Source organism: Zonotrichia leucophrys, chromosome 1A, assembly GCF_028769735.1.
Source record: "Zonotrichia leucophrys gambelii isolate GWCS_2022_RI chromosome 1A, RI_Zleu_2.0, whole genome shotgun sequence".
Lineage (NCBI taxonomy): Eukaryota > Metazoa > Chordata > Aves > Passeriformes > Passerellidae > Zonotrichia > Zonotrichia leucophrys.
This window is the reverse complement of record NC_088170.1, coordinates 5147523-5164589: the sequence shown is the minus strand read 5'-3', so window position 1 is coordinate 5164589 and position 17067 is coordinate 5147523. Positions and strand designations below refer to the sequence as shown.

General features: G+C 44.8%; 1 protein-coding gene across 1 annotated transcript in view; it reads right to left on the bottom strand.

Annotated features, from left to right (window-relative positions):
- CACNA2D4 (calcium voltage-gated channel auxiliary subunit alpha2delta 4) overlaps window positions 1–17067 on the bottom strand; it is a 119628-nt gene that overhangs the window by 79200 nt on the left and 23361 nt on the right. Inside the window, exons 11-18 of the mRNA XM_064736022.1 lie at window positions 14409–14522; window positions 13239–13317; window positions 11147–11280; window positions 8962–9039; window positions 7621–7701; window positions 5443–5517; window positions 4225–4311; window positions 972–1043 (exon numbers count right to left, since the gene is read on the bottom strand). Of these exons, the coding sequence (XP_064592092.1) occupies window positions 972–1043; window positions 4225–4311; window positions 5443–5517; window positions 7621–7701; window positions 8962–9039; window positions 11147–11280; window positions 13239–13317; window positions 14409–14522 (720 nt within the window). The remainder of the gene's footprint in view (window positions 1–971; window positions 1044–4224; window positions 4312–5442; window positions 5518–7620; window positions 7702–8961; window positions 9040–11146; window positions 11281–13238; window positions 13318–14408; window positions 14523–17067) is intronic.

The window sequence follows — 17067 nt, the reverse complement described above, 5'->3', positions numbered from 1 at the left end:
GAAAAGCAAAGCCATCAACAGGTCCATGGGAGTTACAAACACCAGGAATAGAGAGGAAAAAAATGTAGGGACAAGATCTAGCACGACAACCATTCAGAGGAAACAGAGAGGTGTCTTCAGTAGGAAATGGCCCCATTTCAGCAGTGGCTGTGAGCATTTGGTTTGTTGGAATTAATGCTGACTGTGGCTTAGCATGGGAACAGTTCAGCCAGCCACTGAAAAAAAATGGTCTCTATAAAGGATGGAAAATTTTCCTGAAATATAGAAGACTTCTGGGCAGTGTAACTTGCAGGACTCTGGAATACTTCCTAACAGGAAATGATGAAAGCCAAAATCTTTGAGAGAGTTAAATAAATGTGAATGAAAAAGTACCAGTGAACATAAATGTACGAGATAATTTTGCACTGATTCCAAAGGAGGATGTATAACCCTGCCCTAGAGCTGGCAGGGAGTGTTCAAAAATCTCCATTTCACTAGGACTTTTCATAAAACATCTGCAAATATTTGCATAGAAATTTAATCCTGGACCTGGATAAAGAGAATCACATCCTGACGAAGTGAGGGACAAAGTTTTCATGAGTGGTTTTGGGTAGGGAAAGGGGGTGGCAAAACAGTCTCCAAATCTCCTTCTGCCTAGGTCAGTTCAGCATGGTCTTCACCTGTTCTAACTCTTGAAGATGTCTAATTCATTTCACAGCCCTATAAAGAATGACCAACATGCTTTTTGGCTTTGCCTGGACAAAGCAGGGAGCTGAGAGGTGTTTCCAGTACCTTTCTGAGAGCAGAATGTTGGTAGGTGTAACAAGCACTTCTAATGATGTTCCCTTGTATGTCTTTAGCACATGGGTTATATATGTGGTGAAACAATGAAATCCTCACACTCAGGAATGCTGAACATTGAAAACCACATCCCTTGTGGTTTTTCAGCATCCACTCCCCTGGGTGACCTGAACAGAAGGAGAATTTCTTACCCCTTTGTCCACAGGGACCTTCACATCCATGGAGAGGTAGCCTGTTTCCCCATTGATCATAGCACTTCTCAGCTGCAGAGGTGAACAAGTTTGCTGTTAGTGTCTCCAGGCAGGACCCAACAGGAATTAACAAAGCCATTTGTAATTAACACACAGGGGCTGGCAGAAAGAATCACAATTGGCTCCCTCTCCTCCCCAGCTCTGTCTTGCTTCTTTTAAACAGAAATCTTGTTTGCAGTGATCAGAATCTTTGGACAGTCAAGCTGATAAGTGATACAGAATAGTAATAGTTTATCCTGAAAGCTTCTTGATATGTCTTTGAGCAAAAATAAAAGATCTGGAATCTATGAAATTGCCAGTCCCACTTACAGACTTCACTGTTTGGCAGCCAGAAATTCATTAGCACAGTGCTTTGAGAGCCTGGAAGAGGAGGAAACTGAGAAACCCACTAACTCCCTCAGACTGAATCCAAAGATCTTTGACATTTTAAAAACTGATTTATAAATTATAGGCTGTATTCAGCACCACTTCTGAGGGGCAGCAAAGCAGCTGTTTAGCACAGAACAGCAAGAATATATGAGAGCAGGGTAGGCAGTGAGAAGACCACTTTATTCAACCCAGGTTCCAAAGGTAAAATGTAATTTTCACAGTGACTCCCAGCCTCTTGCATGAAAGATCCAGGAAATTTTTCCACAAGTACAGAGGTTTGACTTTAGATCCAGCCTGCCAGAGCATATCAAGTCCATTGCTTCAGGCTGGATAGAAGAAAAATAGGTGGGAAGTAACTTACTCATTCACAAATTGTTTCCTTATTTCCAGAAACAGGCCTCCATTCAGGTGCTAGCCAGTCTCAACTGCATTGGCTTTATAAGGCCACAGTTTTGTTTATTATGGCTGTTTGATGTGGGTTATTTACAGACCTAGAATATGAAGCTCATGTTTCCCAAGGCCCACATCTTGGAAATGAAAACACTGACTGGTACTATTACTCCTTTTTGGCTAAGAGTGTTTGACCTTCTTCCAGAGCCTCAGCATACTCTCTGTTCTGGTCTGACAGCCTGCAGGATTTGCTAAGGGTTCTGGGTTTAGAATCAGGATATCCTGAATTGGAAACAAGGATCAGCAAGTCCAACTCCTGGCCCTGCATAGCATCATCCCCAGGAGTGACACCCTGTGCCTGAGAGCATTGTCCAAATTCTCTTTGAGCTCTGTCAGGCTGTGCTGTGCCCACTGCCCTGGGGAGCTGTTCCAGAGCCCAACCACCCTCTGTGGATAAAACCTTTTCCTGATACCCAGCCTAAACCTGCCCTGGCACAGCTTCAGGCCATCCCCTGAGTGCTGTCACTGTCACCACAGAGAGGAGATCAGTGCCTGCCCCTCCTCTTCCTCTCTCAGGGAAGCTGCAACTGCAGTGAGCTCTCCCCTCAGCCTCCTCCGGGCTGAACAGACCAAGAGACCTCAGCCACTCGCCTCCAGACCCTTGACCCTTCTCCTTTTTGCCCCTCACACTATAAATATCCCTGTGCTGCTTTACAGGCAAGCCCTTGCAGCTGCCTGGCTGCAGGTTGCACCATTGTGCACCAGTTGGTGTTTTTCAGACAATGCCAACTTGCCTCTCCTGGATTGCTTTTTGCTGCATTACACATCATTAGCACTTGGGCATATTTTTCCAGCCTGAATGTGCTGCTTATCAGCATTGCTGAGATTATACTGCAACTGATGTGGAGTCTGTCATTGATCTAATACCATAGCTACAAATATGAGTGTTGAAATGTTGGCAGCTTTCTGCTGCAGTGGGTGTATCTTGAGAGCCTCTAGACTTGCTGAAGTCACACTGCAGATATTGCTCACGTCACTGAATGTCTCTGCACCCTCTGCAACCTTTCTCTCTTCTGGAAGATGCAGCACAGGAAGACAAAGTGGCTTTTGTTTCTCATGCTGGTTTCATGATTTTTTTGTCCCCTGGATAGTTTTACTCAGATTGCCTATGGACAGAAACCTTACACTTGGTATTGTATTTGCATTCAGGTATCAGTGTCAGTTGGTCAGACTGACTTGGTCAGGAGCCCACTAGCCAAATAAACATGAGAGCAAAGCAGATTTCTTTAATTTCCTAGATTAATTATTTTAACAGCAAACTAGGCAAAGAGGCATAGCTCTAAAAGGGGTTCCAGTTAGAGAGAAAACTGCAATGGGAGTGAAGTCCTTTAGGAGATCAGTGAACCTACAAAGCTGCTGGCAACTTGTATCTTGATGGTTCCACTGCATGTAAGACCTCTAATTTTTGTCTTGCTTTCCACATTACATAGTTCTGCTGTGTTCCCTCTCTCAATTTGTAGCTACTTTGATCCCCTTGCTGCTGTGTTTGTCCTGCCTGTTTAAGTGGATATCTGTAAGCATCAGATCCGTTTATCTCAGCAGTCTCCCCTGTAATCCAGAAGCATGTGTCTCACAGCTAATTCTATCTTACTCCACATTCAGGTCTTATCTTTGTCATTTAGGTATCCATTTCCTCCTAGTTCTGAGTAAAATAAAACCAGCCACATAAAACCTCTCTATATTCTCATTCTATCTGGGGCCCTAGGTGTGCAAAGCAGCAGTGTGCAGCTGTTACAGGTGTAGACTGTTTCTTCTTTATCACTTGTTAATGATTTTGCTCAAAAGACAGTAGAAAAGAGTTTCACTTTTCTTTTAATCTTTTCCCTCTGGTCAGTTACTGCTCTCAGTAACTCCACACCTGTGCACTAAGGTGGTTTCTGGAATTCTTTTCCCCAAGTCTTTATCCTCTGTGTTTATTACCATTGGTGACTGCAAGCTTTAGTCCCCTGATGAATGTACTCCTTGTTCCTGATCTCATTAGTGGAGTGGTTCAGCTTTATCTCACACACTGCACGTGTGGGTGACATCACAGGGCACTGCCACACTCCTAACCTACTCTGGCTTTGTATTTAGGCAGCATTAAGCCTTGTACACACAGACTGGCTCCCTGGAGCGTCCTCCAAAGTGCTTCCTTCCTCCTCCCAGCACTTCTCCTTCTTTGTTCCATGAGAAGGAAAACTCATACTGGGAAGGAAGACAAGCACTTGGTAGGGGAGCTTCATGCTTTGTCCTCTTGTAAACCACCCATCTCTGTTAGTCAGAGCCAGTCAGGCACAGAGAAACAGCAGGAGTGCCCCCCTCACCTTCCATACAGGCACACAAAGTAGTAGAAAGAAGGTGCTACAAGAGGCTAAATCCACTTTCTGACACTCACTATTTCATCCCGGTCTTCCCACTCCACTTCTGAAAGATCTACGCTGTTGTAGTTCGGTTTGGGCTTCAATTTCTTTCCTTCTTTATACTGGAATTTAAAAAAAAAAAAAAAAAAAATATTCAAGTAAGTAGCTACATCAATTCCTAAACCAATCCTTTAATAATTTGTGTGTTAATTTGAAAAATAGGGGTGTCTCATTTATTCTCTGGCTAGGCAGGCAGAATTTGTGCAGTAGGCAGAATTTCTTGGTGCCATGTCACAGATTTCTTTACTCTGGCAGTGAGGGGCTAGGGGAGTCACCGTGGGACAGGCAGGAACACAGCTAAACTTACAGGCAAAGTCTGTGGCCTCCTTCCCCTAAACAGATCAGTGCAACACCCCTGCATGCAGGAAATCAGTTTTTTCCCTGCAGCTAAGAGTATAATCCCATTAACATTATAACACCAGCAGATCTTTTCTGATTGAGTCAGGTTTAACTGCACTCACGGGAGACTTTTCACCTAAAACCAACTGACGCAAGAGGGCTATTCCCCTGATCTCCGGGTGAGGGAGAAGGCGTGAATCGCACTGGGAGAGGCCAATTGAGGCTGCAGGGATAAAGCACCAAGGGCTGTGCCTTGCCCCGCCCTGGAAACACGGCGTGTCCCTTCTCTTCACACACTTTACCTTTACAAGAATGTAAAATTTGGTGGATGATTGGTTGATGATTTATGACCATGATTTATATTTTTGTTTGGTTTTTTTGGGGGGGTTAGTTCTATGTTTGTTTTGGGGTGGTTATGAAATGATGACAACAGTTATTATTGGTTTTGATACTAGGAAATACAGAGGAAGGTTAATTAAAAGTGTATTGATGATAAATGGCTTGGATAACGTAGAGACATATGGTTTAATGTGCCTGTGGTGACCCTGGCCAAAGCTGCCTTTCTGAAGACAGGGCCACCAAGGGGCTTCAGAGCAGCTTTCTCTTGTGGTGACCACACTAATGCTGACAGCTGTGAGCAGGTGGATTTGTGCTGACCAGAATCTGTCTGAAATGTAAAATCATCCTGTGCTGGACATCTCAGCAATGAGGCCAGCTGGCCCTCCTGCTCCTGGGTGCCTGTATGTCAGAGCTGGTGGCCTTCACAGCCCAAAACCCCCAAAGGAATCAGAAGCAGCACTGAAGGTCCCTGTGTTCAAGGCAGCAAAGGGTCTCAGATGCACAGCCCCACGTACCAAAGGGCGGAGGTCGGGGTGTGAGAGGATGTAGCCGTTGTTGGTGTTCAGGAAGGCGTAGCCATGGACACCCAGCTGCAGAAAGAGGCATGACAACAATCAGTGCTGATCACATCCAGGCACCACCAATATTGAGAAATATTTTCCTTTTAAAGGTATGGACCAGCAGAAAATGGAATCCATCCCAAAGCAGGTATTTGTCTGCTCTGTCTGTGTACAAAAGGATGTGCAGGAAAGTTGGTCTGTGTACACATTCAGAAAAATATGCTCTCCTGTCTGACTGTCAGCATGGACAATCAGCACCAGAGGCAGACTGAGCCCTCCACAGCAGAGATGCACAGGAAATGGGCAATGATGGGGAATATTGTAGCTTAAAAGCTTTTTAAGGAATAGCAAAATCTAATAAGAGCAGACACTGGCTGACCTGATCTGTGAGAGATTTCCAAGAGAGCAGTTACTCAGCTCAAGCCCATATATAATGCGAATTCCAACTACATCCTGAGTTGCTAAAAATCTGCAGATAGCCTGTGCTTGCCAAAACGTTAGATGTCTCAAGGAAAACAGCAATGAATAAAGTTTCTATCTTAAAAAAAAGTTCCAACTCTATTCCTACAGAGACAATCCTGGAGGGATAACCCAGGGAATTGAGGAGGTAACTAATTTACAGTCTGTCTGTGCATTCAGGGAATCAATTCTGTATTTCACACATCCCAGACCAAAACCTTGGACATCTCTATGTGAAGCAGTTTTTTGAAAAAACACACTTGGCTTAACTCAGTGTGGCAAAAATGAAACCAAGACACTGGATCAGCAAATTTCTTTTTTGGTCCATTAAAGCTGAAATTTCTCAGCCCACTAAAAGCACAATCATTAATATATAAGCTCCAGAGGTCTGGAATGCTGGAACTGGTCCTTTTGGAGCCCATGTACCAGGGAATTCAAGTTGAGGACCCTAGGTTTCCAAACTGGTCTGGAGTTGGAGGAGTTTCTGAGAAGATATGTCCTGCTGCTGATATAAAGAAATAAAAAAATTTTCCCCCTCTCTTCCCAGCACTGCTTGGAGGAAAGAACAGTGACCCTTCTTAGTCCAGAAGAAAACAATTATTGTATATCTGTCCTTTGAGTGACATGGGGAAAGGGAGATAAAAAGCCATTATTCTTATGCAGAAATCATATAAAAATTGACCCAATTGCTGAGTGCAGGCACCCTGACACTCACAGTTCCAGAGTTCTCTGCAGGATCATTTCCTACAGCTGCCTGTTAATGGTCTGCCCTGCATCCATGTCTGGAAGCACCACAGAAATTCACAGCTTCTGACAGCACTTTCAGTCCTGTGAGTCTTCAGCAATCAGACTTTGGACAACTGCCTCACTGGTAGTAGTTGTCTGATAGTTATTGAAGAGAAAACAAAAACTTGAAATGTTGGCTCAACTTGCCAGATTTCAGGGTGGTCCCTGGATGTGCTTGTTGACTCCTGACTGAACAAAGGGTCACTGCCTGAAATTTACAGCAGAAACCAAACCAAACAGTGCATCTCTAGGGGAATTTCCTATGGATGAACATTTTTTTTTAAGATACATTGAACACAGAGCTAATGGAAAGTTTTCTGACTAACAATTCTGGAGAGCAAATACTCTATCCAGGTACAGCACAAAATGAGTGAGAGCCAACTTTCTGTACGCTGTCCTGCCAAGAAACCATCATGCTGATCTGGAGAAAGGAACCTCTAGGCATGACAGGAGAGTTGGCTCTCCACAATCCATTCAGCCCTCAGCTTTTCAGCTAAGAATATTGACAGTGAAACGAATACATTTTTTGCCAGCTGGCATGGCAGCTCTTGTCCACTGGGAACTGGATATAAAACTTAAATTCTTCTAATACAGGCTGTCATCTCTGAGGGATTTAGGTTGGTGACCATCAGGATGCAAAGCTTCCATGACCTTTTGCCAACCTACTGGCTCACCCAGTCCTTGTGTTGCTGAAGCAGCCTAAAAGCTTGCAGTAGTGAATGATTTCATATGTGCTGTATGGAAACCACACACCACTACATCCAACTCTTCCCTCAGGCTCACAGTTTTTCCTACAGAGCAGCAGAAGTGATTTTTCAGTCATGCCCATGGAAGTGTGAGTAGTGACTCTGCAGTGCAAAGGAACCAAGTGCATTATCTCAGTCTTACCTTGTAGCGTGGAGCAAGTTTCAGCAACTCCCTCAGTGGTACATCAGAGCCCACCACACCCAGAAGAATGCCATGGGATCGCTTTAACAAAAAGGAAAATCCATTTTCAGAAGCAAAACCTGGGTAGTTTTATACCCAAAAACACATTATGGTCTGCCTAGTAGTTTTTCACCCATCCCCTCTAAGCTTGTGTGAAAGTGGTTACTCAAAACCAATTAATATACTTCAAAAAGTCCACAGAGGTTATTCCACTGTTTATGGAGAAGAGTATTTCTACTCAACAATAATCAGTATTCACTGTTGTGATTCAGAAGGAACACAAAATCACTGAAAACAAGTTTTGAGGGCAAACCCCTGCATTCAGTATGTGTAAATAGCAACAAGGTCAAGAAAATAATGCAAACCGACAACATGAATAGGTTGATAAATTGGGCCAACTAAATCAAATGCCAAATAAAAAACTGTTTACCTAGAAAAAAGGAAATCCCCCCTCCATGGCAAGGGGATTTGTTTTTTAAATAAGCATCTGGAGAGCACTATGGAAAAAATACACACAGGCTCCCACTGCAGTGCTGTGCTAATGCAGGCTATGGCCAGCCCCAGGTGGAGAAGGCACACAGTCTCTTGCAGGACCTGGGTGAAGCATTTAAACCTTGTACAGCATTGATAAGGTACCAGTCTCCTTTTTAAAAGGATGCTGAGAAATTAGAAATGCTACAGAAAAAAGTGTCTAAAGGGTTTCTAACCTCAGAGGAAATGCCCTTATCAAATCATTGAAATAATTCAACCTTTTTAATCCTATCAAAATAGACAGGTTTGATTTTATGGCAGTGTATAAGATGCTTCCCTTACTAAAGAACTTACTAAAGGGTACAGGCTTTTTAATCTGAGGAAGCCATTACGACAGGAAGGTGAGATCAGACAAATTAAAAGCAGAATTTAGACACCAGTTTTTCACTGAGAGTTACAAACCACAATAGAGAGAGCTTGGGCCTGGATGCCTTTCTTAAACAATGCTTTTGCCAAAACCAGGATATTTGGCTCATCTGTGTGAGATGTAAAGGTCTGCAATAAAACTCAGACTAGACAAGGTAATGATCTCTTCCAGCCTGAAATTTCAAGGTCTGTAAACTAGGCTTGGTTTGAAAATGGAAGGGATAAAACAAGAAGCATCATATTTAAGGGGTGTTTTAAAGAAATCACAGACTATCATTCTGACAGATAAATGACCACCCATCCACTCTGCCAGAGCTCTGCTGCCTTCCCTGATGGCTGAATGTTTGTTCAGAGGCCCTTTGGCTTTAGAGTCCCACAAAGCTGTGCTGCCTCTGCCTCACTCACCGTCTCGTTCTTCTTGCTGAACACTGGCATGGCCACCGTCGTCATGAGCAGCAGGCTCTGGGCCTGGGATGCAAAGAGCTGCCAAGAACAACAGGAGAACTTGTGTCAGCAAGTGCAGCACCCCAGGGAGCATCAGGGCAAGGAGCTGCAACTCCCAAGGACCCCAGGTGTGCAATTGGCCACCTCCCTGCCTCCCACACTGATCGGGAAACAGATGGCAACACTTCTAAATACTCAGTGTCCAAGAGGACTGCGGGATGGATGCTTGTTCTTGTGGAGTGATGAGGATGGGATGAAAGCCAGTGAAATGCACTGAAGAGTTGCTTTAATGAAGAGACAGGAACCTGAAGAAGTGGTGGCACAATTTGTACCCACCACTCTTTGTGAGTGTAGACATGAGCACTTATACAATGAGTGCAAAAACCACCAACACAAACAGCACAGAACAGAGAAAAGCAACACAAAGAGCAAAACCACAAACAAGGTATACTGCAAACATATGAATACCACAAATGAAAAACACCACAAATATTTAAATGGCACAAATACACACAAAGCCTACTTATATACACTCGTTACTCAACCATCTAAGCTCAGGAAAAAGAGACAAATAATGATCCAAACAGATACACCACAGTGAGCTATCTCTATGAGGGACACAGGACATGCATATGTAATGGGATAAGAGGTGTTCCCAATGCAACAGAGGACAGATGCTCTAAAAGCACATGAGAGGAGGTAAAACAGGCAAGTCATGTGCAAAGGAGTCTCCCAAACACACCCAGCTATCAAAAGATTCTCATCCTTTACTGCCAGTAACATCACTCCTTCCATCTCTCATTTGGGTGAGTAGCAAGGCAAGAAATGACCTCCAGTCCCTACTACAGAGCATGCTGAGAGCCATAAAGGAGCAAGTCAGCAATCTAATCAGTGGAGATTTGCACTTGGTATCTTGAGCTACTTCTCTGGATAATGTTTTGTGGAATCTTCCCATTTACAGCAACACTCACACTAACACTCAGCAAGTAAGCTTCTCTTGCACTTATTGGACATGTGGAAAAAGAGATCAGGTGAATTAAGCCACTGCACAACACAGACAGCCCTACCTACTCTGAACCAACAGCACAGCTCCCCAGTACATCCAGCATTTCCTCTCCTCTTCTTGACAGTGCAAGAGGAGCCCCCAGCCCTGCAGATGTACAGGCCAGCTGTGGCTGTGAAGGCTGGCACTGACACACTGACTGGCACAAGGGACACAGCACATGCACAAAACACAGGGTGCAGTTACCTCCTCAGACTGTGGCAGCTGGTGAAAGACATGGATGAACACACAAATGAATACATGAATGGAGGAATGAATCAAAGACAGGACAGGTTGGGACAGAGGAAGAGAATGGCAAGACAAGAGGCAAGAAACAAGATGCAGGAAAAAAACATGCAGCAAACAAATGCTCGTGGCTGCCCTGCGAAGTGTGACTCTATACACAAGTGTCAGAGGTGGCAAATCTGCTGATAAAATAAACTTCCTTGGTAATTAGTAGCATTTCTGTAGTAGAAGGCTTTGACAAATACACTCAAGTACTAGGTTCTAGCCCTCATATGGCACAGCTCATGCAGCAGAAGATACCCCCATATCATCCTCACAGAGCCAAATGTGTTCCCACAGGGCAGGCCTGAGACAAAGCAGGGGGCATTGGGAGTGATGACTGTCTGGTCTTTTGCAATGTGTCCTTTGCCCACAGGGCTGGGCTCAGGACTACTGTGGTGAGCTAGGTCTTGCTAGTTTAAGGAAGAGTGAGCCTGCTGCCTCAGTTGAAATCTCTATTTTTGATTAGCAAACACTTTGCAGTTAGCTACTGGGCCGGGGGAAATCAGTCTCTGTGACCCTACCCTGAGCCAAGAATGATTTATTGTGTGAACAATCCTTTAGAAGGCACCCTGCTTGCACAGAAGCACATCTTAGGTGATGTTGTGCCTGTGTGATTAGTCCTGGGCCCCTGAGTCACTGCAAATTCATGTCTGAGTCTGCACACACACCTCAGCTCCAGGAGCAAGCAGAAAAGAAATATTGTCTGTCTCAGTAGAGCCAGAGACCAGTAATTTCTATCAATCAACCAACTCCTGGCTTTTTAAACCTAAGTTTCAGGGCTTTCTTTGGGGTTTGGCCCATGCTGGGGGTCCTTACCGCGCTGTCCATGTAGGCTTCGGTCCAGATGATGTCGTGGTCGTGGTTGATGACCATGGGCCGGCTGAGCACGTGCAGGTACTCCATGACATTCTCCTGGACATCTGCCAGCGTGGAGATCTGAGTGTAGTAGCCTTCATGGAGAAACAGAGCTGTGAGTCACTCTGCTGACACATCTCCCCTGTTTCTAAAGGAGTGCAAAGCTAGAAAACAATGTCAAAGGCTGGGTAATCTGTTCTTTGTAAAATGAGCCTTGACATGCCTCGTATCCAAAAGCACCTGTGGAAATCTAGAGTTTCAAAGCAGTGGTTCTGTTCTTCCAAAAATGCTGAAGCAATGTGCAAGATGAGAGTCTTGATATAACCAGATTTCTGCAAAGCAGATGCAAAATGTTGCTTTGGGTGTGAGGAAAAATCTTCCACTGATTAGAATGCCTTTAGTCTGGAAGGCCAAACATATGCAAGCAAAGGTTTTCACCAGGCTGCCCACTTGCCCTGCCCTATTTTATATTAAGATAAAATTCCCACTTCCTTTTCCAGATTTTTTCCCAGCACTCTTCAGTCTGCCTAGCTTTACATTCAAGGGTGGCAACTACTTCCATCTACACATTGGAAGGAGAATAAAAAGTGCAAGTTACTTATTTCCAAAGCTTTGTCCCTGCAGCTGGACACAGAGCAATCTAAAACTACAACAAGAGTACAGGGGAAGGATGTTCTCAAGTTACCAAAAGGTCCTCAGAAGTATCTGCTGGTTAGAAGTGCTAACACAGAGTAATGTCATAAGGATTATTGTGTCCTGCTTCTCACCACAGGCACTGGTTGCACTTGGTATAGGACAGACCATGGCAGATAGATGGAAAACTTTCCAATCACCAGGAAAACACTGCCATGTGGAAGGGCTCACGTTCTGATAAGCTTTGCGGTGTGCAAACAGATTTAGTGTGCTTTAAAACAAGGACCAAAAGAGTTACACAATGCATTGAAACAGAAGAACCAAAATCAGGGAGCCCTCTGCACAGCTCAAATCTGCTCAGTGAGAATGCAAGTGCACAGAGCACATTTTTGTTACCTGGTTATTCAGAAGAATGCATTCTGACATTTTACAGTGAACCAACAGTACCATGAAGTCTCTGTCACGGATCTCCTGGCTGAATACAGAATTTAAAACCCAGGGGTTTGCTTCATTTAACAAAACATAAAAATATCATATGTAACTCATAGTGCTAATTAGATGAATGCTTGAGCCTCGAGCATCCCCAGCTCACAGACATTCTACAGGCCAGCAACTCTCCTGTCAACTGTTTTCAGCAGCAAACGCTCCCATGCATTTCATGCTCTGCTGGAACCACTGCTCAGGATGGAAAAGTTTGTACCTGACACCCAGCTTCAGTTTTCCCTTCCCTTCCTTGTTTATACAGGACACTGATGTAACCAGCATTGCTGTCTCCAGAGGCCAGGTCATGCTCAAACGTGGATGGCTTTTTTCCCTTTCCTCCTCTGCTCTTGCAGACTCTGACAGTGCTAATTTGACTTTTTAACTGGCCCCAAATGCACAGAGGTGACTCACCTACTGTGGATGGATTTTCTCATTCATTTAATTTCATGCCAGATAGAGAGAATAGTGGGTTTGGGGTGGGATTAACAAGCTATTTTGGTATCTCAGTGGAAATCACTTACACACAAAGAATTTGGCCAGAATACAGGGGTTAACCTGCAGACCTTGTGAAAATTGCTGTAAAACCTTTAAAGCAGCAATGTTTGTTTTATGTCTCAGCCAAAAGATGTCAGGCTCTCTAACAGAGCTTTGGACAGATTGTCAAAAGCCAGGAACTGGGACACAATAAGCACAGGGGACTTAGGTGGACTACAGCCAGCATGAATCTTGGTCACAGTGTCCCTTGGCAGGGTGACAGGAAAATGCGGTGGCTCAGCACGGAGCACTTGTGTTAGTTGGACACAGGCACACTTCACGTGGGCCAGCAGGGGCTGCTTTTTCCTTAGCTTGTCTTCCAAGCAGGGGCTTGTGGGCCCCAGCAGTGGTGGGTGAGCCCTGGAGGGGCGCAGGGAGGTTGGGCACCATTCCCACACAGCACCTTTGTTGTTGCAGGCGATCCATTTCACGTTCGGGGCAAAAGTGACCTCCCGTCCTATGAGGTACGTGAACACCCGCACCTAGGAGCATGCAAAGACAGGAGAATGAGGCTGCAATGTGCTACCAAATCCAAAAGGCTGAAGTTTGGCGTCCCCTTGTCCACTGGTGTGAATGTGGTGAGAGCAATAGCTCTGCCTTCACACAGAGACAGGAGCCTCTCGCACCATTTGTTTCCTGTTTTGTGGCCTGGAACTGAATTTCCAATTACAATAAGCCCAGAAAGCCAAGCAGCACCCAGGATCATCTGAATAACAAAGCAAAAGTGCAAATTCTGTTTGATTTTATGACAGCAGCTCTGCCAGGCACTCGGCAACCACATGCAGAGAGGTTTATAGCTCCCAGGAATCCTTTACCCAGGGGAACAGCTGGCCACATGAATCATTTAGAGAGAGCTTTACCATTTCTCTTGCATTTGACCACCAACAAAAGAGCCAATTCTGAAATAAACTGTTTTAACAGCCCCCTGCTCTGGTCTCTCAGTAGGCTGCTTCTCTCCCTTTGTGCACTGCTGCTAGCTGGGATGAGGTAAACAAATAAATCAGGAGGGTTTAGGATGAGCAGAGGTCTATTACATTTTCACAGCCAGCTCTGCTACTGCAAGCCTGTAATCACAGACAAATCACAGACATCAGAGTAAACAGGGCTAGAAGGCACCTAGAGGGGCTGCTTGGATCATTCCTTGGCCACCATAAGAACTTGGAATAGGAAAACCTTTTCTGAACAGGACCAGTTATAAATAGTCCTACATGGAATTAAAACTCTTAGCAAAAATTGGTTTTTAATTTTGAAATACTCAACTCAGTCTTTATAATCTCACCAGGAGAACATTTAGATTGCCCACAACTTTAGAAAACAAAGTGTATGAAAAAGAAAAGCTTCCCTGACCTAGAGATCTGCATTTATAACCCTCTCACCTCAGAAATCACCACAGCAGGCTCCTGCCTGGCTGCTTTGTTTGCATTTACAGTCAGGTGTCCATGGGTTCTCAGGTACTGGAATATGTGAATGCTCAGCTTTGCCTGATATCCTGGCTCATGCTCTCCCCCTCCCAGCACAGCAGAACAGCCCCTTTCTTTCCCCTCCCTTTCCATTTCTCGTTTCCCAGCCAAACCTTCCGATCGGGCCAGTTGTATTTTTCAAAGACAGCTTCATAATCCTCCACGGCTCCGTCGGTGATCAGCATGATGGCTTGGTTACACAGACCTCCTTGGCCAGCATCTCTGAACTACAAACAGAGAGAGGGAGCACTGCTTATCCACCACAGGCTGGTTTTGAGGAACTGCACTCTATTTATTCACAGTGGGCCACATCCTGACTTCCACTTGAAAACCCCACACTGCTCAGAAAGATGATTGTGTTTGCATGCTGCATATAGATTTTTTATTTATACAGCCTTGCCTGGCACATGCAGACACAGGAGGCTTTGCAGAAGTAAAATAATGAGGAAAAAATAAGTGCTGTGGAGGAAGGGTGTGATTCCCTGCTGCTTCACATCTTGCATAGTCGCATTAGTTTATGCAAAACAACTATGGATTGACCATAAACACGGCAGTGCTGATTTGACAGCAGTAACTGTCACTTTTTATGGAAGAAAATGTGAGAGGAGTGGGAAATCAGACTCATTATTTCAGGATGAATCCATCAGTCAGCCAAAGAACAGCAAAGAAAGGCAGGAGCATATGAAAAAAGAAGGCTACTGCCATTGGAGCTGGGAAAGGTTATGGACGTGCCAGCTAGAGAGGCCATGGACTGACATGACAGATGACCTGTTATTTATGCATAAGAGATTTCAGGCAGAGCAGAAGTGCACCAGGACTCTGGTACAAACACTGCCATGCTCCCAAGGGCACCTGCAGAGGTGTTGGACAGATGTGCTCCTACAAGCAAGCCAGACCTTGCCTGTCCAGCCAGGGAGAGCCAGCCTTGGAATGCTGCCTGTCTCCTGCTCCATGTGCTTCCCATGCCCTCAGGTACCTGCTCTGGAGAACTGAGGGCCTCCTGCAGCACCAACACAGTGCTAAAGCCAGCAGCAGAGGCAGCTGAGGACATCCCAGGGACAAAACTGAGCACTTGGCTGCAGCTGCCGGCTCTGTGGCACTCTGTGCTTCTCCTTGTCCTGCCTCTCACTGCTGCTATGCTCTGAGAAGGAAAAGTCTGATCAACAGAGGAGGGTGCAGAAACTGATGCAGAGCGAAAAAATTATGGAAGAAGGAGAGACAAAAGCTCTCCTGCTAACAAAGATTAATGAGAGGCAAGAGCATGAGATGAGGAGTCTACAGGAGACCAGCAGAAGGGTGATAAAGGTTACATCAAACAGCAGCAATTTTAAACCGGATAGTTATATCTTATGAAAAAAAAAAAGTATCCAAGTGGCACAATTAATTGCATAAAATGAAATCCTTGGATGGGAGAACAAGAGCACAGGCCATGAACTGGGAGTTTTTAGATGTTTTAGGGTTCAATTCCCAACTCCTTTAGGGCTTGGTAACGCTATGTTATGACAGACAAATGCCTTTCCAATGTGGCTGGTCCTGTGGTTCCACTGCAGATTAACATCATGACCATGAATACTGTGAAGCCAGTTCCAAGCCCAGATTTCCCCAGTAATTTCACCACTCATTATGAAATTACCAGGCTCAGTGCTAATATCACCATAACATCCCCTTCTGCCACCATCTGTGTTATCAGTCCTGTCTCCTCCAACTTCACACAGCACCTGTAACTACACTGTTGCAGGTGTAGAAGAATGGATTCAACAACTTCTGCATGACCATAGGTACAAACCCTCTCTGGCTGTGCCCCTGCTTGTATCACTGAGCAGAACCAGGACAGATGATCAGGAGTGATCACAAGGATGCTGTCACAGGGTCATTTCTAACCAGCTGCTCTCAGGTGAAACATCTCAGGGAAATACCAAATCAGGATGAGGTGTTTGGATGTGCTCCTCCTCCTCTCTCATGTCCCCACAGCAGCACATTCAGAGGGGAGACAGGCAGTAAAGGCTGAGGGTGTACAACAGGAACAAGCACAGGATGCTCTAAGCAAAGGAGAAAAGCAGGTGAGAGCCTCATGGGATTTTGCTAAAGACCAGCAGGTAGGAAAAAACCAGAGCCTCAAGTGAGCTATTTCTAGGACAGAGATCAACTGAGTGCAGATTAGCAGGGAGAACAGACAGTGTGAGTGTCCATGAGGGAGGCACGGGGTGCAGGAGATGCTGTCAGAATGAGGCTCAGATCACAGATATAGGAACCTTGTGGTTATGAAAGCAGCTTATTCCTAACTGTTGCAATCTACAATATGTCTGTTTGGATTATTATTAAATTAACACTTAATTAAGGTCACCCACCATTTCATCAAATGACTTAAGATCTCTTCATGAAGCTTACTTCAGAACTCATAATTCTGAGATACTGAGAAATTGGATGTTATATCAGAACCAGCAATCTCCTAATTACAGGAGTAGATGATATTTTCAACAGGGAAAATGAGATCATCAGTGTCATAGAAATGGAGATTAAAAGGACAGATTTAGAAAACAAACGAACAAGAGGTAATCCCTGGTTTTTAGGTCCTTTGTGACTGGCTGCAGCTGTAGCAAATGATCTGACAGCATTTGCAGCAAGCTCTGAGCATAATTCCCTGCTCTGACTGAAGTCTCAGGAGCATGAAAGAAGGGGAGATGAGGAATAACATGTCCACAGAAGAGATGTCTGAAGAATTGCAGGCTAGAGCTGGGTCAGTGAAGGAGGCACAGAGCTGTGTAACTTCAG